General features: G+C 41.7%; 1 protein-coding gene across 1 annotated transcript in view; it reads left to right on the forward strand.

Moving 5' to 3' along the window:
• LOC311051285 (uncharacterized protein) overlaps positions 1-24,827 on the forward strand; it is a gene marked incomplete at its 3' end in the record, with an annotated part of 117,202 nt that overhangs the window by 45,808 nt on the left and 46,567 nt on the right. Inside the window, exons 5-8 of the mRNA XM_084065818.1 lie at positions 13,911-14,157; positions 15,902-16,022; positions 17,256-17,392; positions 24,297-24,509. Coding sequence (XP_083921944.1) covers positions 13,911-14,157; positions 15,902-16,022; positions 17,256-17,392; positions 24,297-24,509 — 718 coding nt within the window. The remainder of the gene's footprint in view (positions 1-13,910; positions 14,158-15,901; positions 16,023-17,255; positions 17,393-24,296; positions 24,510-24,827) is intronic.

Here is a 24,827-nt window from a genome sequence, read left to right on the forward strand (position 1 = left end):
ACACAAAAACTTTAAAACAAGGTTCTGTAGGATGGCAAGGTCTGCCTGTCTGTCGGTTTGTCCGTCTCCTTGGGGCCTGTTCTGTTCTGTTCTGTTCTCTCTCTATCTCTCTGCTCTCTCTCCTTTCCGCCTGCACTCCCAAAGCACATGAGGTCTGCATCATGAAGCCGTTCTGTAGTCCATCAGCAGAGTTCAGTATATGCAAAACGTCTTGGGAAAATATTATTTCCCTCCTAAATATCATAATCATGTGGCGTGTGATAGAACGAGAGGGAAATGGAATGGCGGTTCACCTCCCAAAACCTCTTGATTGAGCAATTTCCTCCTGTTGCCAAGAGACGCTCACACCGGCCAAACCTCATGACGAATAACCCATTAAGACTAAACTCCACTCCACTCCACTGCTACCACTGCTATCTCTCTCTCCATCTCTCTCGCTCTCTCTATCTCTCTCTCCCCCACCCTCCATCTTTCCTTCCTGCATGCTTGTTCGCCCGGCGGCCAGCGGTGGTTGTTTATGAACCTCCACACTCTCTCTCTCTCTCTCTCTCTCTCTCTCTCTCTCTCTCTCTCTCTCTCTCTCTCTCTCTCTCTCTCTGTCAGTGTGATATCTTTGCCTCTACACAGTGACATAATGGACAGAATAATTCATGTTTGGCTCAGAGGAGACGCTGTAACCTCCTAACCTCAGCGTCTCACTTATACTTTGTCCATTCACCCGTTTTTTAACACCTTAACCCTTTAAGACCTGAGAGGCCCATTCTACTAAATGTCAGTTTTCTGAAAAACGTATGTGGCTAAATAGCAGTGGTGATCAAAACCCGCTCGGTTCCATGGATGAATTCGGATATCCTTACTACCATGAAAGTCAGAGACAAAAAGTGTTCTGACTATCATAAAAGTAGGATCAAACTTGCCAAAAGCTTCAATAAAGGTCTCGAATCCCACGTAGCGAAACTCAAAAAAGAGAAAAACATGCTAAGAAACAAGGTTAATGGCATGCTGTTGTTAGCAGAAAAAAGCTACCTCGATGGCAAAATTGAGGAAAATCAAAACAAACCACGTGAGCTCTGGAAGCTATTCAACAACCTACTAGGCTGCAGCAAGAAATTGAAAACCAGGTTTACAAACATAAACCTCAAGGTGAATGACACTCTCATTTCATCCAAACGGGAAGTGAGTAAAATCCTCAACATATTCTTCACGACCGTGGCCTCAGAGTTAGTTGAAAAACTACCCCCTCACTCTGGGAGTCATGGTGGAGAGTATGTTGATTCATTTTACGATAAACAGGGTGTACGCAAAGACGATTTTAAACTCTCCCCTGTGTCAACAGATGAGGTGTTTAAAAAATTGAGTGCACTCCAACAACACAGAGCCACAGGTCCCGACAACATCCCCGCTAAATTTCTAAAAGACTCAGCCGCCTCCATTGCCCCAATCATTACCCACATAATAAACCTCTCCATCATACAGGGACGGGTCCCTAACGACTTCAAAAAAGCAAGAGTGACCCCTCTGTACAAAAAAGGAAACCAATTAGACCCTGGCAACTACCGCCCTATTTCTATTCTTAGCTCCATCTCGAAAGTCATGGAAAAAATAGTCTATGAACAGGTTGAAAAGTACCTTGCCGAAAAAAATCTAATTTACGAATTCCAATCTGGTTTCAGAACAAACCACTCCACTGACACATGCCTTCTCTATTTGAACGACTCTATCAAACAAGATGTCGACAAGGGCAAATATTGCGGCATGGTCATGCTGGACCTCCAGAAGGCTTTTGACACCGTTAATCACCCAATTATGATCAATAAGCTCAAAGCAATAGGCTTTGATGACACGTCGGTGAACTGGATGAGATCCTACCTGGAAGGGAGGGAGCAAGTGGTGGAAGTAAACGGCACCCAGTCCCCTCCCCTCCCAGTGACTTGTGGTGTTCCTCAAGGAAGCATACTAGGACCACTACTGTTCCTGATATATGTGAATGATATGTCCTCAGCTTGCGACTGCAAACTGTTCCTGTTCGCAGATGACTCGGCTCTGCTGGTCTCGGACAGGGACAGGCTGCAGGTTGAGAAAACTCTCAGCACTGAACTCAACAAGATCTGCATCTGGCTCTCCGACAACAAACTCTCATTACACCTGGGTAAAACTGAATCCATCCTCTTTGGGTCCAACCCTAACCTTAGAAAGGCTGAGAGTTTCACGATCAAAGTGGGTGAAAATGTTATCACAAGAAAGGAGGAAATTACCTACCTGGGTTCCATCTTGGAGGCAAACCTCTCAGGTGACAAAAACGCTGAAAAGACGATCAAAAAGGTCCACAAAATAACACGGAGGATGTGGAGGCTTGTTCGTAAAGTCAGTAAGAATACTCTGAAGATTCTTGTAGGGGCCCTCATACAAGGTCATTATGATTATGCATGCACTTCATGGTATCACAACACCTCCAAGGCCCTAAAAACAAGGCTCCAAACATCCCAAAACAAACTTGTAAGGCTACTTCTTGGCCTCAATTACAAAGCCCATCTAACCCATGCCCATTTTGCTAGGCTTGGATGGCTTAGGGTTGAGGACAGAGTACAGCAACTTGCTATGGGCCTGGTCTTCAAGATACACCACAACATTGGGATCCCCCTGTATTTGTCAAAATACTTCCAAAATGTTAATCAAGTCCATGATCATAACACCAGAGGCAGCTCCACAAACCATGTTCAACCCAGATTTGGCACAACAAAGGGAATGAACTCTTTCTCATGCTATTCATCTAAAATGTGGAATGCCCTACCAAAAGGAGTAAAGGAGTGTAAAACCCTACTCACTTTCAAAAATGCCCTAAAGATACACCTTCAGGAGGCTGCAATTCAAAAATGGCCCCTGTCCAAGTCCTAACCTACCCCATGTCCTAACCTAACCTACCCCATGTCCTAACCTAACCTACCCCCCCCCCCCCCCCCTCTCTTTCTTTTTGTACATATTTTTCACCCTTCATACTTCATACCAGTAACCTGTAAACTGATTGTATGACATTCTGTATAGTAGTGTGTATATCTGTCTGTCTCTTATATGTCAACATGATTTGTGTGCATGGGGATCTCATCTTAAACAAGCTACGTGCTTAACTGAGCTATCCAGTTTAGTAGACCTTGTATTGCGAATTTGTACTTCCATGTACTGTTATGTACTGCCATGTACTGTTCTCATGTCTTACTAAATAAAGTACATCAATCAATCAATCAAACCTTTTCATGTCAAGGACCCCCAAAATGATATTTATTTGGCCACAGACTCCCATCTCAAAATATTTTGTTCCAGGGACTAAACGCAAAGATTTGAGTTATTAAAACATTATATTGTTGCTGTCGGGCAGGAACCAGATAACTCCATTTTGACGCCTTTGCATTTTTTCCCATAAATCAGTGCTATTGAACACCCTTTACGTCTGCGTGTTGGTAAAAAAATATATTTAACCAATGAAAAGTATTAATAAAGTGCTTCTGACAAAACTAGCTAACTCCATTGGATCCTCAAACGTTCTGCTAAATCAGCTAACTCCAGCAAAGGGGGGGTGGAGTTAGCTGGTTTGTCTGACTCCAGGCTCCACCCCCTTTTGACCTCCAACCTCATTGTGAGCTTGGAGGTCCATTCAGCTGTTCTTATCAACGATGAACAAAACCTCCTAACTCCACTTTTTGTTTGGTTTTTGTCATTTCCTGGAAAAATGAACACTTCTTGCGCAGATTTTTCAAAAATAGCGGGTGTATGTATACAAGCATATCTTGTCTACAAGATATGCTTGTATCTGCTATTTTTGAATATTTTTGAATAGCCAGGGGCAGTGGTGTATAAAAGAAGTATACAATTATGGTTAAAGTGCTTAAAATGATTATGATGCTCTATTAACTTTTGTTAATAAGCAAATGTTTTTTGAAAAACAAAACAAAAAAAACAAACATTTTTTTTCAAAAATAGCAGATCTACAAGCTCATAGCGCGGCACTCGGTGCCGCGCTATGAGCTTGTATATCTGCTATTTTTGAATAGCCAAATAAATCTAAAGTGACACAGATGCTTTCCCGGTCTAAATGGCTTAAAGGACGACTTCACCACTTTTCAACATATCTTCATATAATAGGTCCTCACTAATGCTCATGATAAAATGATAAAAAAAAAACATTCTACTTGTTTTTTGTATCATAGGAGGGCTGTGGACAGTCCAGAAACCCGTCTACCAGTGACATCATCGACAGGCAGGATTTTTTCCCCAAAAAGATTACAATTTTTTAATTCAGATTTTTATTAAGGCGAGAACAATGGGATCTATTATTGCAATGCAACTTTCCAGGAAGCCTGTAGTTTCTATTAGCTTGGATTCCCCATCGATGATGTCACTGGTAGACGGGTTTCTGAACTGTCTACAGCCCTCCTCTGAGACACAGACTGATTAGAAAAAAAATTGTACCATTTTATCAGGAGCATTAGTGAGGACCAATTATATGAAGATAGGTTGAAAATTTGTGAAGTCGTCCTTTAAGCGGCGTGGAGCCTGCAGGAACGCGCTGCAGAAGAGCCAGATGATGGAGTGACCTCTGGCTCAGAGTAATAGTCCATGTGATGTTGTCAGGAAGTGGCTTTAAAGGTGACATATGGGCTGACACCCGGGTCCACTCCGTACCCACTCACTACATCTGTCTTCTCTTTATAGAGCCATGCAATTATCTATCACAGAAAGTACCTTTTTTAATAGTTCTGCTGCTGCATGGCAAGCTGAGCTATTACACTGTGAGAGATTAAAGAATCTGATTCCTCCACGTTGTTGAGTATTTGTGGATCAGACTTTTTTGATTGATTGATTGATTGAAATATTTATGCAAATGCGTAAACATATGTTTGTACATATCTGCAGTGGTGGAAAAAGTATTCAAATGTTTTAGTTAAGTAAGAGTATCAATACTGCAATGTAGAAGTACTCTGTTACAAGTAAAAGTCCGGAATTCAAAATTCACTTGAGTAAAAGTAAAGTACCAAAAGTAAAAGTACTAAAATGTTTGAAAATAGCAGATCTACAAGCTCACAACACATTGCAACTTTTCCAGGAATAGAAAGCCTGCAGTTTCTATTAGCTTGGATTCCCCATTGATGATGTCACTGGTAGACGGGACTCTGAACTGTCCACTGCCCTCCTCTGAGACACAGACCGAGTAGAAAAAAATTGTACCATTTTATCATGAGTATTAGTGAGGACCAATTATATGAAGATAGTTTGAAAAGTGGTGAAGTCGTCCTTTAACTCATTCACTGCCAGGAATTAATTAATGAATTAATTAATCCGTCTCCGCGGTCCCCTTGACAGCGAAAACGGAGATTTTACTGTACCTTTGAAAAAAATCGTGGAATATTCTCTGTGACCTCCGTCCTCACGGAGATCGGCTCATTACACGCACGGGGGTCCGGTAGAATCGGGGGGGGGGGGGAATTTGTCCGGCCTCTATTCCAGAGTTATGGCCATTTGAATGTGGCCTGTTTTTTTTTTTAAACACTTAGAAAACAACAGAAATTCCAGAAAAATTTAACACCTACGAGTCGTGCAGAGAACGGCTAGCAGTTAGGGGGTTAAGCGTCTTGCTCAGGGAACGTTGACACATCGCCGCGACCGGGAATCTAACCTGCATGGGACCTTGTGTTTCCCAGGCCAGCAGCGGTGGAAAAAGTACTCAAATTCTTTACTTAAGTAAAAGTACCAATACTGCAATATAGAAATACGCTGTTACAAGTAAAAGTCAGGAATTAAAAATTGCCTTGAGTAAAAGTAAGAAAGTATTGGCATCAAAATGTACTTAAAGTACCAAAAGTACAAGTACTAAAATATTTGACAATAGCAGATCTACAAGCTGACAACAACGCGTCGCATCGCGACACGTTGTGAGTAAATGTACTTAGTTACTTTCCACCACTGCAGGCCAGTATATATATATATATATATATATATATATATATATATATATATATATATATATATATATATATATATACACACACACACACACACACACACACACACACACACACACACACACACACACACACACACACACACACACACTGCTTACAAAACAAACCCAGCAGGGCCAAGGCAGCAGCATTGTTTGTGTTGAACAACCAGAGCAGGGCCGTCAGTATGGGGGAACGTTCACAAGACAGATGAGTTCTGGAGTGCTGCCATAGATCAACAACATGTCACACACTGTGACACTCAGCACTATCTCTCTGCCTCGCTATTGGCAGCCCGTTCCCATGGCGACCGTCCCATCAGACCAATCATTGATCATCCTCTCTCTGGAGAGCATGCTGCCTCTTCTTTCTATTTTTTTCAAATCTGGCATCACGTTGCTCTTTATATTATGAAGAATGATGATAAAGTACAAGTCTTAAAGGTTTTTTATTTTGTAGTTGAAACGTTAAAGCTCCATTCTACTGTGATATAGAGCACCAACGTCTTTTTGTCTTGAAATCCCCATAGGGGAGTCTTAGATCACGTCATATAAGAACTGCGTTGCATCGTTTATGATATTCATTCATATTTGATACAGCCTGTTTCTGGAGAAAATGTAATTAATTGTGCCTTAAATGTCTTATAAACTACACTTCCGGCTCTGAAATCACTGTCCCTACAGCATCCGTGTTTATTGGAAATGTAGTCTTTGGGTCGTTTGACTCCTTTCTAGCGTTTATTGTGTTACTCTTTGGGTAAATGTGTACATTTACACCTTCAGTTGATGCTTCATATCCATATGAGTAAATCGCCCGGGCCTTTCTGTGTGGAGTTTGCATGTTCTCCCCGTGTCCCCTAGGGTAAGTACCCTCACAAAAAACATGCAGTAATCCTGGTCTCTATACTGCCTCCCCCTGGTCAGCCGGGGCGCTTGATGGAGGGGAAAAGGAACTGGTTGGAATAACGTGTTCCTTCCAAGCGCTACGTCCTACCGGGGAAACTCCCCCCTATCAGGGGATAGGAAGGCTCGCATTGAAGGAGGCATGAGCTCGGCTCTGGGCTCTCCCTAGGCTGGTAGAGGGAGTGTAGCGCCCAGGATTACTTAGACAATTGGCACTGGGTGAAAAACAATAGGGTTGCAAAATGTTGGGATAAAAATGTAGTTAAAAAAAAAAAAAAACAGTATTTGAATGTATATGTTCTGCACTCTCCAGGTGCTCCACATTAGGCTGGCTGCCTTTATCATGATATTGCTACTTTTACATACTTTAAGTAAAACAAAAGAGAGTCGTTTGTCCACCGCTGGTTGTGCTCTCTCTCTCTCCAGGTGCTCTGGCTGTGTGCAGCTGTGGCAGCAGTTATTAGGACAGCTGTTTGCAGCCTGTGTGTGATGCATGGTGCGGGACAGAGGAGAGGACTGTGTGTAACACAGGATTTAATGACCACATCAATCAGGCGTTCTGCTGCATGTTGTGCATGGATGTGCAAACCGTGTGAGAGCGGAGAGATATACCGCTGTTCTGGACAATACAATACTTTATGCATGACTCTGAACATTTCATAGTTGTATTTAGTGGCGAGGTTATTATAGTTTAGCATTGTTCATATATATTTTTTTTTAATGTTGTTTTGAAGTTTTGTTTTGTTTGTCACTTTCAATTTAGTTTTAGTTTATAAAAGTTTATTTTTTAAATTAGTTTTAGTGTTAACTATTTACTTCGGCTATTTGCACTACTTTTGAAGAAAGATATTGGATATTGACAAAGACTTAACGAAGGACATTTTTAATTAGTTTTTTTGTAAAGCCTTTTCCCCCCTTTTTTTCCAGTTAACTAAAATGTTTTGTCAATTTTGTTTTGCTACTATATTTGAGAAATTAGTTAAATCAATAGCTTGCTAGTGTTGCTTATGTATGTTCTTACCTTGCTTGTGCGCTAAGTCACTCTCGATAAGAGTGTCTGCTAAATGGCAATGTTTATAATTTTTAAATTGATCGCATTTATTTTGTCTGCTGTGGTTATAATAACAGCCTGGCTTGCATCCTCAATAACATCCATCTGAATAGCACAGAGTAAATCAAACCATAGTTGCCACGCAACTAATTACTTACACAGTCAGAGAGACACTTGGTGTCAGAACGTGCTGTAGAATCATATTCAGAATGGTAGATTGTGCAGTTTCCTCCACCAGTGCTAGTTATGAGATTCAAGTAATGTATTAAACATTGTGTCATTTGAATGTAATTTGTAAAAGGATGTCAGTGCTATGGAAGGCTAAAGACAAGCAATGGTATACAATAATGTGCATCAGTAATTAATAAGCATTCTTTGACTGAAGGGTGCTTGTGGTGGCTGTAGTCCGAGCCGTATGCATCGTATGTTCGTTGTAGATTTTGCACACTTTGAAACGTGTGGTGTGTCAGTCTGCCCTTTGAGGGTGATGGCTGTTTAGGTCAGTGGTTCTCAACCAGGGGGTCTCCATATGATTTTTCCCCAGATGACAGTTAAATGACAATTTAAGGAATTTTTAATACTTAAAAAAAGAGAGAGAAAAAAAGACAATTACTGCATCAAAAGTAATCAACAAACTATACTATAAAAACTGGTCGAACATTTGCCAAATTGTTAAATGATATAAGAAAGAGGTAAAAAAAATAGTAAATAGTCGAGCTACAAGCTCACAACGCCTCGCAACGGGAGGCGTTGTGAGCTTGTAGATCAACTACTTTCACAATATGTATCTGTCGAACAGTCAAACTAAATGTAATGCCTCAACTACAATTCCAAGTGCTTGTCAGGGTGGGGTGTCCCCAGTTCAAATATGATTATTTTGGGGGGGTCCCCAGTTCAAATATGATTATTTTGGGGGGGTCCCCAGTTCATATATGATTGTTTTGGGGGAGGGGCGGGGTCCCCAGTTCAAATGTGATTATTTTGGGGGTTCACGGCCTGAAAAGGTTGAGTCTAGGTGAACCACAAGGCCACCAGCGCTTAGAGAATAAGTTTCATACAGACAATGTGTGCAATGTTTCCTTGGACATCAGAAAAGGTGCTTAACAACATAAACCCTAGCCGATTTACAAGCTCACGATGCGCCGTGAGGTTATTATTGGCGTAGATATTTAGTGTAGAAGAGAGAAAACAGGGCGTAGGGAGGCCCCGGGGGACTCCACACAATTAAGTAAAGCGTTTAAGTGTTTATGTCGTTCAGCAAAGGAAAAAGGTTTGGTAGAAATGTCTTTCTTAGCAGCAACGTTCATGGATGTTCACAATATGCAATGTTTTCAACAGTGGTGGAAAGTAAGTAAAAAAAAGTTACAGAGTACATTTACTCAAGTACTGTACAATTTTGAGGTATTTTTTTTTACTTTACAGGAGTACATCCACTTTTCAATACTTTTACTTCTACTCCACTACATCTCATAGGCAAATATTGCACTTTTACTCCACTACAATTATTTGAAAATTTGAAAAAAGGTATAGTTACTGTGCAGATATAAATTATTACATTATTAAACATACATTAACCACGGGAGGGCCCCGTTTTGCACGAAATCCCACAAGCATCGCTCGACTGATCGACAACAAACATTTCACACACACACTCCTAGGCCTAGGCCAAGGAACAAATGTAACCAGATGTACCCTTACAGGTCCATTTGGTTACATTTCAAGGACCCCCATAACTCTGAGAGTGTTCAAATGGAACGGGTCCATTCGGTTCCATGTGTACATTCTCAGAGTTTCAGACCTGTTGAGGGTCCATTTGGAACCCCCTCAAGGAAATAGTCCCTGGACCCCACTTTGAGACTGCACTGTCCTAGATTTGTTTAAATGAGGTATGTACCGATACGCAAGTTATGGGTATAGGCAGGGGTGCACATAACTGGTGCGCAGGTGCGCATGCGCACCCAAAATAAATAATGCGCACCACATCAGACGACGCAAGGCGCTTTTGCGTACCAACAGCTGGGACAGGAATTTCCAAGCTTTTATTTTTTAGCAAAACAAAAAAATAAAAGCCTGCACGTGATTGTATGAGTGTCTCGCATCGCCTCGCATTGCCTCGCTGCGTGCACGCAGCCAGCAGCGGCTGTTAGAGGCAGTCGTCACCGATGATAAACGCACCGTAGTTGTGCCAAAATATGCCGTGAACGTCCCAATGTGGGCGGATAAAAACAGCGCAGCACAGGGCACCAACCTTGGGGGCTTCACCAAACGGCGTGAGAGAAAAAAAACGCGAAAATCGGCGGAATTTGGAAGCAGAGCGTCCTTTTTTCTCGTGCAGCAACCTCCCCCCCCCCCCTTGACAAAACTGTCCGGTGGGCACCGTGCTGAATCCCCCCCCCGTTGACAAAACGGGACCATTTATTTTGTGCGCACCAAGTCACATCTCCAGGTGCTCTTCTGAGTACTAGACCTAAAAAGTTATGTGCACCCCTGGGTATAGGCCTATCGGTATCGAGAAGGAACAAATGGTATCGGTACATCTCTAGTTACAACTGTAACTCAGAGTCCTGCACGCGTCCAATATTGAGAACCCGCGCCCCGCCCCGCCCGTCAATAATCAGATCTGTAGACCCACCCGTCACCCCGTGATTATTTCAAAATACAAACCGGACCCGCCCCGCCCGTCAAATAATGGACCCGTTGTCCGCCCGTTTACCCACGATAACATGCCGAGTTTTTGTCACATTCCTAAGCCAATAATGTGATGACCGGCAGCGGTTCCGGTAGGAGACACAAAGAGTCTCCTTTGTGTCTCCTACTGGAACCGCTGCCTACCGGTCCGCATGGTCATCACATTATGGCCGTAGGAATGCGACAAAAATATCCATGAATTCAAGTCTCCATGGGGTGACTAATCGACAGATATTTTTTTCTACTACTTTAATTGAAATGACCTCCAAAATATGTCCGGGGTTGCTCAACACACGATCACTCCATTTGCCCTGAAACTTGCCCCAGACTGTTGATCAGAGCTCTGGCTATAATATAGGCTTCTTTTCCCGCCTTCAATGTACTTACATATTGTAGGGTTAATATAAAACTACATTTCCTACTACATCTTAACATTTTAGCCACATCATCTTTCCTTCTTTCTGGCCGCAGCATCTTCTTTATGATCGGGCCTAGATGTGAGGGCCGCGAAGAGGCCCAAACCTCTAGTCCCCTTTAATAGATGCCCGATCCACCTCAACAGGCTCCTTCCGACATAAAGGAGCAGTGGCTTTACTCTCTGAGGGAGATAACCGCCACCCTCTTCAGAAAACCCATTTCAGCAGCTAGTATCTTCCATCTCCTTCTGTCAGTCATGACCCACATTTGATGACCATAAAATGAGAGTATAGCAACGAAGGTTGTCCGCTAGATCGACAGCTTTGCCCTCAACTGGCTCAGCTCCCTTTTAAAGGCACTAAAAAGTGCGCTAAAAAAGTTATGATGTGGCTTGAGTTTATTTCATTTCAATGTTTTATGGTACCGTCTTGCAGCGAATTAATTAAAGTAATTTGTTTTCGGAAAAATAACCAGGGGTAGGCTACTCTGATTTATGATATTATATTTGCTTACACAGAAAAAGTGGAGAGTCCTAGGGTATCCGGGGAGGAAAATAATCCAATGCGTTTGGAGTGTTCTCGAAACGAGTACAAGAACTCAGGCAACCTGCTGCCTGAAGGAGAGTTGTTGTACTCGAAACACGTCGCTGAGTAGTCTGTGAGATTTTAAGCCAATTGTTTGACCAAACTAAAAGTTGTAAAAAAATACCTTTGATAGCATTGTACGTGGTCTGCCTCCTCAATAGTTTTTTTGCATTACATTCGCTTAACCACTTAACCCCTGGTATTTACTTTTGTCACACGAATAGTTAAAATGACTGACCTACAAGCTCACAGTGCATCGCGATGTCACGCGATGTGAGAATCCAGAACATACCTCTGCTGTCGTACAGAAACCCCTTATCTCCGTATTTTAACTTTTGCCGTTTTTTGGGGTAAATTAACAGCCTACTTGATCATACTACAGCAGGGGTCTTCAACGTTTTTAGGCCAAGGACCCCCTAGCTGAGAGAGAGATAAAGCAGGGACCCCCTCTATATCACATACAATTTTATTTCAGATTAAACTTTTTTTTTACTTGGTCTGCTCTGTTTTCCCTCTATACATATATCTCTTTGCCAAAAACAGCTGATCTACAAGCTCACAACGCCTCGCAGCGCAAGGCGTTGTGAGCTTGTAGATCAGCTGTTTTTGGCTAAAGTTCTCCTCAGAAAAGGGATGCTAGGGTTCAAGTGGTTAATGTACAAAAAAAAATCCTATCACACAAAGATTTTGTGGACCCCCTGTAGTAGCTCTAAGGACCCCCTAGGGGTCCCGGACCCCCTTGTTGAAGACCCCTGTACTACAGCGTCACACAAAAATATCAAAAGTAGCAGATCTACAAGCTCGAAATCTTCGAGCTTGTAGATCTGCTACTTTTGCTGTTTTTGAATTTGAATCCTGAAAAGTAACAGTTTTGGACAGTTATTCTAGAGCCAGAATGCAAGCTATAGTTCCATAACCTTTTCAGTGAGCTCATATTATTAGGTTCTTGTGAAACAACTATGCAATTTGCAAACCATCAAAACCTTCCCTAAAAAAAGAATGATCACACGTCAAAGCATGTTCCTCAGCTCTTCATTCAGAGCAGACAGTGATGTTCTCCATGCCGGCACGCTATAGCTGCTCCTGATCAAGGCCATTAGTCACTTGATTTGGGCTCTTTAGTCTTTACTGCTGAATAATTGAGGCCGTGAGGATGCAGACATCCACTATGATGGCTCACTAGTTAAGAGAGATAGAGAAAAGTCTCCTCTCTGCCAAGAGCAGGAGGAGGAGGAGGAGATAAAGGATGAGGGGCGAGAAGCTGAGGGAGGGAGAGGGAGAGAGAGAGAGAGAGGGGGAGAGAGAGAGAGAGAGAGAGAGAGAGAGAGAGAGAGAGAGAGAGAGAGAGAGAGAGAGAGAGAGAGAGAGAGAGAGAGAGAGAGAGAGAGAGAGAGAGAGAGAGAGAGAGAGAGAGAGAGAGAGAGAGAGAGAGATGAGATAATGAGAGTGTGTGTGTGTTTTTGAGGTTGTGTGTACAGTAGATCAGCAACGTTCTCAAATTCTCAATTATCACACAATTTGAATATTGCGGAATACGTTTTTCTACTTAGTTTTTTTTTTTTTTGTGTAATATAATTAGAAAAGTGAAACTTTTATATATTCTAGTTTCATTACCGGTATACATAACGTGATTTTTTTCAAACCTTTTTTTTGTTGTTTTGTTTTAATCTTGATGGTATATAGTATGTGACGTTTTCCAATATGCCATATTCTCTCATTTTGCCGGGGACCAGCTGGAACCTCCTCAAGGACCCCCCCCCATTGAGAACCACAGTGTTAGACTATAACATAATATAACATTTTTATACTATAACCCAGGGACGTCACAGGCTCTCAGAAGGTGGGGGGGATGGACTTTCGGTGGACTATACCCCTTATTTTACACTTTGGCAAATTCAAAAATAGCAGATCTACAAGCTCATAGCGCGGCACCGTAGATCTGCTATTTTTGAAAAATCGTGAAAAACATTTGTAACTGTCAAATGTAAACACATTTTGTATTTTTTTTAAATTGCGTTTTTGGGGCGGATTTTTTTAGTTTTTTTTTCGTGTTTTGGTTACCGGTACTTTATTTCGGGGTTAGGGTTAGGTTATTTAATTCTTCTTTTTGCCTGATTTTACCGATTTATTATCAAAAAAAATGTTTTATTTTCTTTTAAAGTGGGGGGTATGAAATCACGGATCTGTGAGAGTGAGGGTGTCGCGTCGTACGCACAGTGAATGGCCGTGACGCCCCTGCTATAACCTCTGTGCTTCCCTCTACTCCTCCCTCCAGGCTGTGAGAGTGACTTCTGGGGCGCTCACTGCAGTAACCGGTGCCAGTGCCAGAACGGGGCGCGGTGCAACCCCATCACGGGGGCGTGCGTGTGCACAGACGGCTGGCAGGGCTGGCGCTGCGAGGAGCCGTGTGAACCCGCCTTCTACGGCAAGGCCTGCCTCCTGCACTGCCAGTGTCTCAACGGAGCCACGTGCCAACACCAGACCGGAGAGTGTCTCTGTGCACCCGGCTATACCGGAGTGTTGTGAGTATATACTGTACTGTCTGTCTGTCTGTCTGTCTGTCTGTCTGTCTGTCTGTCTGTCTGTCTGTCTGTCTGTCTGTCTGTTTGTCTGTCTGTATGTTTGTCTCTCTTTCTGTCTAGCTCTGTCTGTCTGTCTGTCTGTCTGTCTGTCTGTCTGTCTGTCTGTCTGTCTGTCTGTCTGTCTGTCTGTCTGTCTGTCTGTCTGTCTGTCTCTGTCTGTCTGTCTGGCTGGCTGTCTGGTTGCTAGAAGTATGTTTCATGTTTTGTGTTTGCGAGGGAGTATATTCAAAATTGTACTCATTCAACTGTACTTGTTCCCTATTGAAGTATCTTACCCACTGACAAATTAGGCCTTGTATTCCACAACAAACTATTCATTTGGTGATGCCTTACCTCAAAGGTTGACACATTCACTGTGAAACATCAACGTCATTTTGAAAAATAGAATAGCAGACTTATACAAGAGCTTTTAGTTCAGCTATTCTCGTCTTGAGACATGATTGAAGCTCAAGGCCAGTCCACACCAACGCAACTCCTTGCAACAAAACAGTTGTGTAGACATTTGCAGTGGTGTGGACCGGCCTTTAATCCATTAAGACCGGGGGGAACGCAGCTGTGTCATTTTAAGATTTCTTAAAGACCTATGCAAGCGAGACCTAAAAGCCACAAACATAGACACAACCACATGGGAAGCCTCAGCAAACAAGGGAACCAGGAGACCTGGTACACAGCCAGACCCTTAGTGGTTGAAAGATCAGAGCACTACGTCACGCTAAGCTTGGCCAATCAAAAAGAGGACAGAAGACAGACCTCTTTTATGCCCATGTATGGAGAAAACAGGTACAAAGCCTCATGTAGGGGGGGGGCAGACTTGTATGGCTGGGGCCTAAGGACAAAGGGGGCATGCCCATGTATGGAGAACACAGGTACAAAGCCTCATGTTGGCGTTTTTGCCAGACCCCCTGGGTCTGGCAAAAACAGAGACATCTGGAGGCTTGAAACCCAGAAGGGGCTGCAGGAGTTTGAAGAACACCTGCTGCTTCAGTGGGACGAGAAGAGGGCCCAAAGAAGCACTACAAACCTGTCTGAAAGACCTGCTACCTCCTTCATATGTGAGCAGTGTCAGAAGGACTGCTACTCCCGTGGGCTCTACAGCCACAAGAGAAACCAGAAGCGCTGATCCGATGGTCCTATGGGACCGACTATATATATATATATATATATATATATATATATGTATGTATGTATGTATGTATGTATGTATGTATGTATGCATACATACATACTCACATTTTCACGATTTTTCAAAAATGTACTCGAGTGAAAGTACAAAAGTATTGGTATCAAAATATAGTTAAAGTACAAAAGTAAAAGTACTCATTATGTGTCGCATCGTGACGCATAATGAGCATTGCGTTGTGAGCTTGTAGATCGGCTATTTTCAACAGGCCGAAATGTATATAGGGCTGACGTCAGTCAGTAATGTATGTTTTGTAATGATAATCACAATCTACAAAGTAACTAGCAACTAAAAAAAATAGCAGATCTACCAGCTCATGGTGCGGCACTCGGTGCCGCACTATGAGCTTGTAGATCTGATATTTTTGAATAGCCAAAGTATAAAATAATGGTTAAAGCTCAAATCCAAAATGACACAGTACAGTATATGCGTTCCCGGATTGAATGGGCTAATCAATGTCTGCCTCTCTCTCTCTCTGTGGTCTCTTCTTCTTCTGGTGGTCAGCTGTGAGGAGCAGTGTCCTCCAGGGAGCCATGGCGCCCTGTGTGAGCAGCGCTGTCCCTGTCAGAATGGAGGGACATGCCACCATGTCACCGGAGAATGCACCTGTCCTGCTGGCTGGGTGGTACGTATACTGTACACCACATCACACACTACACTACACTACACTATAGACCAATTATTTGTTTACTAACATTGAGCCTGGACGCACAGGTGATTGTTTCACGCAATCAATTCCCAACCTGTTTCGGGGTGCACTGCTTTCAGCACACCCCAACCCCCTCTTGTGTGTGTTGGCTAGTGAGACGCGTCCTAACGAGACCTGATATAATGGGTTTCGTTGCGCGCATACTGGCTGCACGCAGCCAGTATGACGTCGTCTGTTAAGGGGTCTATACTATAGAGCACCGAAGTCTGACGTCACTGCCACTAGAGGGCGCTGTTCCACGGGTTTGTGGCTTTATTTTTTGTGTTGAAATCCCCATTTGGGAATCTTAGATCACGTCATATAAGAACTGTGTTCCAAACATAAACACACCACCCTGGCATTTCTGTCAGGGGGGTGGCTCTGCATCGTTTATGATATTCATTCATATTTGATACAGCCTGTTTCTGGCGAAAATGGAATTAATTCTGCCTTAAAAGTCTTAAGAACTACTACTTCCGGGTCGTAAATCATTGTCCCCACAGCAGACGCGTTCATGGGAAATGTAGTCTTTGGGTTGTTTGACTAGTTTCTAGTGTTTATATTGTGTTACTCTTTGGGTAAATGTGTACATTTACACCTTCAGTTGATGCTTTATATCCATATGAGTAAAATCGCCAGGGTGGTGTGTTCATTTTTGGAACACAGTTCTTATATGAAGCGATCTAAGATTCCCCAATGAGGATATCAATACAAAAAGTAAAGCCATGAACCTGCAGTCACGTCAGGACTTCGGTGCTCTATACAATAAACCTTAAAGTGCAAGGACACTTTGGTAGAGGTTTGGGTTGTGTGGGTTCTCAAACATTTTAATGTTAAGGACCCCCAAATTGATGTTTTTGGCTGCAGACCACCATCTGATATATATTGTGTGCCAAGCCCAGAAAAAAAAAGAAACACTATTAATGTATTTTTTTTTATGTTCAAATATCTTCAAATATTTTCAAAATTGCCTAAGTATGAAATATGGTTAAAGTGGTTGGAATGATTGTGATGCTCATACACTAACTCTACGGTGTGTGTGTGTGTGTGTGTGTGTGTGTGTGTGTGTGTGTGTGTGTGTGTGTGTGTGTGTGTGTGTGTGTGTGCGTGTGCGTGTGCGTGCGCGTTTGCATGTGCGCGTTTGCACATGCATGTGTGTTCGTGTTCCAGGGTTCAGTGTGTGCCCAGCCGTGCCCTTTTGGATCGTATGGCATCAACTGTTCAGATGAATGTACCTGCCGTAACGGAGGCCTGTGTGACCACATCAGTGGGCAGTGCCAGTGTACTGCAGGCTTCACTGGAGAAAGGTACACTATATCTGTGTTTCTCAAACAATTTTTCATGTCAAGGACCCCCAAATTGACACTTATTAGCCCGCGGACCCCCATATGAAAAGATATGCCAGGGATCCCCATAAGAGAAGATTTTTTACGGCTCTATACATATATAGCAGTGATTCTCAACCATTTTAATTTCAAGGACCCCCAGTTTGACATGCATTAGGCTACGGACCCCCATTTAATGGCATGTATGTCTCTGGGAGCCCAATTCATATTGTAAAATCAATGTTAATGTAACTCTGAGAGTGTACAAATGGAACCAAATGGACCCGTTAGGGTCCATTTGGTTCCTAATCTATCATTTAGCTTGGGACTCCCTCAAGGACCCCTGGGGGTCCCCGGACCCCACTTTGAGAACCAATGCTCTATGTACTGTAGTACCTTGTGTCAGGCAGAAATCTCTTATCTCCAAGTTTCACATTTTTATGACTCTTCGTAAATGAATGCGTGATCATACTACAGCCTCACACAAAAGTAGCAAAAGGTTTTGAGCTTGTAGATCTGCTACGTTTGCTATTTTTGAATTTGAATCCTGAAAAGTGACAATTAACACATAGAACGCATCTGTGTCACTTTAGATTTCTTTGGCTATTCAAAAATAGCAGATATACAAGCTCATAGCGCGGCACCAAGTGCCGCACTATGAGCTTGTAGATCTGCTATTTTTGAAAAATCGTGAAATTTTTTTTTTACATTTTTTTTCCGAAAAACTATTAGGATTTAGATTTTTTTTGGAAGCGGCCTCAGGTCTTAATGGGTTAATTGGACATATGAGGTTTCCACCCGACAAAGACGTTTTACTTCTATATATGTATGTATTTCTGCTTTGTTGTTTATTGTTTATTTCAGGTCCCAGTTGGTCACTGCCTTAACAGTGACTATACTTCCTGGGATTTAACTATTCAAATATATATTAAATGTAAAAAATATACAGTGGAATTGAAAAATCTGGTCCCCCCCCAAAAAAATAGAAAAAAATAACATCATATAATTGTCAAATAACATAAGAAAGAGGCCAAATATGTGCGCCTCGCAACACAAAGCTTGTAGATCTGCTATTTTCACAATGTTTATCCGTGGAGCGGAGTCAAACAAAATGGGGGGGTCCCCAGTCTCAAATATGATTATTTTGGGGGGGTCACAGCCTGAAAAGGTTGAGAACCACTGATACATGGTACCACTTTCTGAACTGTCCACAGCCCTCCTCTGAGACACAGACAGGGTAGGAAAAAAGTGGTACCATATTATCAACAGCATTAGTGAGGACCAGTTATATAAAGACAGAAAATGGGTGTAGTCGTCCCTTAAGTAAAACATCTGAATAGGCTGCTTCTTTCACGTCTGTCATTTACAACCCCACCGGCAAAAGGAAATACTGAACAAAGTGTCTTCATCATTATTATCATTACTAAGCTATGCAAACATGACTCACTGATAGAGGATTAAACGACATATTCAGCGTAGTCCCAAGTACACCATTAAGGTCAACAGATTAGACATTATGCACAGACCCTGAGCTGTACTGAAGGTCCACATTTACACACTTACAATATGAATTATAATCAATCATATTCAAAAGCAAAGCGGAGGACATGAACTGAATAATATAACCTCTCCAAATATGAGTCCTCACTAATGTCTCCTAACTCTGTCCAGTGATGTAAAGTAACTTAAGTACATTTACTCAAGTACTGTACTTAAAGTTATACAGTGCAGATTAAAAAAAAAAACGATTTTTAGCAGCCTCTGCTGGTCGTTACCGTCACTGCAGGCGGTTCATTTATTACTGCGTTACCCAGAATTCCATTCGTTTTCACCGGAAGACGGAAGCATTTTAAAAAGCGTTCTTTTAATTGTTTTATACGATCTGTGGATCGTTTCTCTTAGCCAGTGGAGCTTTAGTTACCGTGAGCTGTGTTTTCTTTTTCTGTTTTTTTTTTCGTTCTTCATATCATACAATCTCTTAAAATCAGCGCGAGATTCCTTTTTGCTATTAGCGCGGTAGTTCCTGGCCAAACAGGAAACCGGTGCAGTAGTTCCTGGCCAAACAGGAAACTGGTGCATTTCCGCTTCCATTTTCCGGCCAGATGACGTCATTTTCGTGGGAAAGTCATGCTCGACAACGTTCAATAGAAGATATATAAATAAAAGGCTTTCGGGGGTGAAATTCATGGAGTGGGTGTTGTGAAACATTTGCCACTCACAAAAGATATACAATTTAACTTTAGTTTTATTGAAAAAGTTACCTAGCATTACTTTAAGTGTTGAGGTATTTTTACTTTACTGGATTATTTCTAATAAAATCTTCATATTGTACTTCTACACTACAATTATTTGAAAACTTTAGTTTCTAGTTACTTTGTAGATTTTTAGAAACATACATCACCCACTTCAGCCCTACTGTATATACATTTCGGCCATTTGAAAATAGCCGATCTACAAGCTCACAATGCGTCGCGATGCGACGCATTGTGAGCTTGTAGATCGGCTATTTTCAAAAGATTTTTGGACATTTATACATTTGAAAACTTGTGAAATGGGACATACTGCATAATGAGTGCTTTTACTTTTGCACTTTAAGTATATTTTGATACCAATATTTTTGTACTTTTACTCGGGTAAATTTTGAATTCCAGACTTTTACTTGTAACAGAGTAGTTCTACATTACAATACTGATACTTTTACTTAAGTAAAAAAGAATGTAGTACTTTTTCCACCACTGCCTCTGTGTGTCTCAGAGGTGGACTGTGGATGGTTCCATAATGGCCACCAATGACATCATCAGTGATCATTTCAAACACATTTCACTGTTGTCATTAACTGATTTTGATAGGCAATGCATAACCTTCATTTGTTTCTTCTTCTTTAGAAATATTTTCTTTTTCACATCAGGATGTAATGATTATTAGGCTCAGAGCAATAACCCACCTATCTCCCACACTCCCTCCCCAGTCAGAGTTAGGAGTTTGAATTAATTTGATGTAATTTGCATATAGATGTAACCTTTTTTATTTTATTTTAAGAGAAACAAAAACTCTCTCACACTAATGCCAGTGTGCCAGTGATCACCCTCCCCTGTGCCAATGGTGGCAACCATGCCTAAGGTTATACCCCTGTATTATACACACTCACACACAGACTTTGCTTATTAGTTCTCTGAAGGCTACAGATTCAACGGTGATGATTTCGCCACTGTGTGTGTTGGTGGCGAAGCCTGCGTTTGTGTGTGCATATCTTCCCCAATAAGGCAAGACCCGCCCAACTCGGTCTCTGATTGGCTTACCCTGAATTTTAACCCCACGTTAACCTATCATCAATCCTCTCTGCCACTTTCACTTTCTCATGTTACTATGAGAGCACATGGCCTGTAGGTTAGATGACAGATGGACTCCGCGGGGGGGAAACAGTTCAGTTGGATCACATAACGTAACGTAACGCAGGTAACACAGCCATTTAAATCACAGCAACTATACCAGCGTTGCTGAATGGGAAAGAGTAACTCGTTACGTTACTAGTTACCACAAAAGGTACAGTAGTTCCATTATAGTAACGCGTTACTTTGTATCGTGTTAGTCCCAACACTGATTAGGCCACGGCCACGCAGATGCTCATTTAATATACCACTTTCTCTTGGCCCCCAACATTTTTATTTGTTGACAAAATTATCAATATATTTAGTCTTAGTTTTAGTCATCATAGGTTAGTTTTTAGTGAGTTGCTAGGCAAAAATACACCCTTTGCCATGCACTTATTGCCATGCATATAGGCTCACATGTACACCTTTTGTCATTCATATGTATTGATGTTATAACATATGAAATGTAATGTTTTCATATTGGTCAAGGTGCGCTGTCACAATGTTTCCACATTACATCTGCATGTTTTATAGTGTGTGCGTGTCCGCGCGTTTCGCGCACGAAAATGCACGTGCACGTGACTGCGCATGCATGTACCCCCGCTTCTAAAAGTAGCACTACAACACTGAACACACCCACTCTCACATTGGATGTGTTATCCAATTAATTCTTGTTTAGTTTTTATTTACTTTTCATCAGTGAAAAAAGGTAGTCGACGAACATTTTTCGTCATAGTTTTAGTCGACGAAATCAACACTGTGTAAATGAGTATTAGTGAGGATACCACCCACTGGCAATACGGTTGAAAATGTGTGAAACACTCCTTTAAAGAGGTGGTGCCATGGTTTTGCACTTTTTCATGTGTTTTTTGGTGTTTTTATGGTGTTGTATGTCTTCTCTGACTATTTTGAGTTTCTTCCTGGAAGCTGAAACCTTGAGGGTCAAACGTGCCAATAGAAAAACAGTGCTTTAGTGACATAGTAAAAACATACCCTCCCCCTCATTATCATAACACAACAGTTGTGGGCATGAGGAGGAGGAGGGACTAGGACAGGTGGGTGGTGCTAAGGTGGTGGAGGAGGTGCTAAGGTGAGAACCAGGTATACTTAATGAACTGGAGGCGTGTCCACATAAAAACATAATTTTAACAATTTCTGTACACTTTTTTGAAAAAAATCTTCCTCCTAGTATAACCATAATACCTGATGATTATGTTTTAGGGGGGGGGGGATCACTGAAAATCACGGCACCCCGTCTTTAAGACGAGTCAAAGCCAGGCCTATACGCTGATGCCTTTGCATCATTCTCTACACGTACGCTCCTACACACACACACACAGCCATTAAGAAAGAGACAAATTGCCCAATTAAAATGTCTCCGTGTGGAGTTCTGTGTTGTGTCACGCTTAAATCACGCTGAGCTCTTTCGGCCCTTATCTACGCTTAATTTCCATTAGAATGTGCAAGAACTCAATCTCACAATTATTCCATGTCTGCTAATTCACCTGTCTCTGTCTCTGCTCAGTGGAAACCAATGGAGGTAATTTACTGATTCACTTGTGAACAACGGTCGTGGAGAGAGAGAGAACGGACAGAAGGAGAGAGAAATGGAGGACAGGATAGAAAGAAAGACAGACAGACAGACAGACAGACAGACAGAGGTGTAAAGTAACTAAGTACATTAACTAGTACAAGTACTGTACTTAAGTACACTTTTGAGGTATTTTTTACTTTACTGGAGTATTTCCTTTTCTACTCCACTACATCTCGGAGGCAAATATTGCACTTTTACTCCACTACAATGATTTGACAGCTTTGGTTACTAGTTACTTTGTAGATGTGGATTATTATTACAAAACATACAGTAACCACTTCAGCCCTATATACATTTCGGCCATTTGAAAATAGCAGATCCGCAAGCTCACAATACGTCGCAACGCAACACATTGTGAGCTTGTAGATCTGTTAATTTCAAATTATTTTTTTTATACATTTGAAAACTTGTGAAGCGGGACATTCTGCATAATGAGTACTTTCTACTTTTGGTGCTTTAAGCATATTTTGATACCAATACTTTTGTACTTTTACTCAAGCACATTTTTTATTCCAGACTTTTACAGACAGACCGACAGACCGACAGACAGACAGACAGACAGAAAGGCAGAAAGAAAGAAAGAAAGAAAGAACATAAAAGAAAAGAATGGCTTCATGAGGTCAGCAGGATAATTTGTGTGGACGATGCATGAAACGAAGGTAATAAAAGTCATTGTGTGTCAGAGAGAAATAAAGTAGGCGGAGGAGGAGGTGAGCATATTATCCACGGTGCTTATTAATGGAGCAGATTAAACGTGTCACAGTGGTATTAGGGGACATGAGAGAGCTGAACAGAATGTCTGATCATCACCGTGAGGAGGAACCCAAAAAAGAATGATGTGAGGAAAGTCTTCCCCACTTAAACCCTTTATATGAGAGGTTGGCCTCAGCATTTCAATCTCATGCTGTTTTTCCAACGCTGGCATCTATTTCCAAACAGTGAAAACCACAATTGCTTTTATGTTTTATCAGAATCAATGATTATGAGAATCATACAATGAAAATAACAAGAATTTAATCATGATAAAATAAACAAAGAAATGATTCAATAGATCACCTCAGCAGCCAAATCTAAGGTAGATCAAAAAGAGCTGGTTTCCCACCCTTGACCTACAGTATGTACTTCGGTTCCGCGGGGGTTTAGACTTCGTCCCCTCCCTCTATACCAATTATCTTTGCTGAAAATAACCAATCTACAAGCTCACAACGTGTCATGCCTCGACACGTTGTGTTGATTTTGACAGCTAATTTTGATTTAGTTTTAGCCACAGTCTTTTGAATAGAATTCCATTTAGTTTTAGTCATATTTTAGTCATCTGAAATGTTTTAGTTTTTGCCTAGTTTTAGTCGACTAAATATCATGAGATTATTGGTCGACTAAATCTACAGTTGATTTAGTCGACTAAAATGCATGTTGGCGGTGCATTGATGGCGTCGTAATGGCTGATTTTACACTTGGTTGCATGCTGAAAATAGCCGATCGACAAGCTCACAACGCGTCGCAGCGCGACGCGTTGTGAGCTTGTAGATCTGCTATTTTCAGAGCACAACACCCGAGCACAACCAAACATAAAATGACTTGTCTTTTAGTTCTACTTGATGGACTAGTGATCCCTCACTAGTCCCTCACTAACATTTTAGTCTATTTTGTATGTGTTGATGAAATTGTCAATATAATATTATGTGTATATTTAGTGTTAGTTTTAGTCATCATAGCTTAGTTTTTATTTTGTTTTCGTCAGTGAAAAAAGGTAGTCAACGGAAAAAAAATCGTCATGGTTTTAGTGGATGAAATCAACACTGCTCGACACTAGGGTTCACGTGGTCAAATAAACAAAGTGTAGATTGGCCAGTTCATCGGTTGACAAAGTGACATCATACACACCCTCTGATATTGCCTTGTTCTTGTGTCATGGTATCAGATGCCAGGACGAGTGTCTGGTGGGCTTCTACGGCCCCCAGTGTGCCCACAAGTGTGACTGCCAGAACGGGGCCAAGTGTTACCACATCAACGGGGCCTGTCTGTGCGACGAGGGCTTCAAGGGACCCAGCTGTCAGGACCGCTTCTGTCCGGCCGGTCTCTACGGCCTCATCTGTGACAAGTACTGTCCCTGCAACACCGCCAACACACTGAGGTAATGTGAATTATTATACTTTGGCTATTCAAAAATAGCAGATCTACAAGCTCATAGCGCGGCACTCGGTGCCACGCTACAAGCTTGTAGATCTGCATTTTTTTGCAAATCTTTGAATATATATATATATATATATATATATTTTTTTTTTCTAAAGCGAACATTTGTAACTCAAATATTTGCTTCTGGGGGTCCCTGGAACAAAATATTTTGAGATGGGGGTCCGCGGCCAAATACATAACATTTTGGGTGGTCCTTTAGTTTAAGAACCACTGATATACTGTAGCAACTTAAGTTTTTTCAAAAAACGTTTTGAGT

This window comes from Gymnoscopelus microlampas (genome assembly GCF_963454915.1).
Source record: "Gymnoscopelus microlampas genome assembly, chromosome: 1".
NCBI classification, from domain to species: domain Eukaryota; kingdom Metazoa; phylum Chordata; class Actinopteri; order Myctophiformes; family Myctophidae; genus Gymnoscopelus; species Gymnoscopelus microlampas.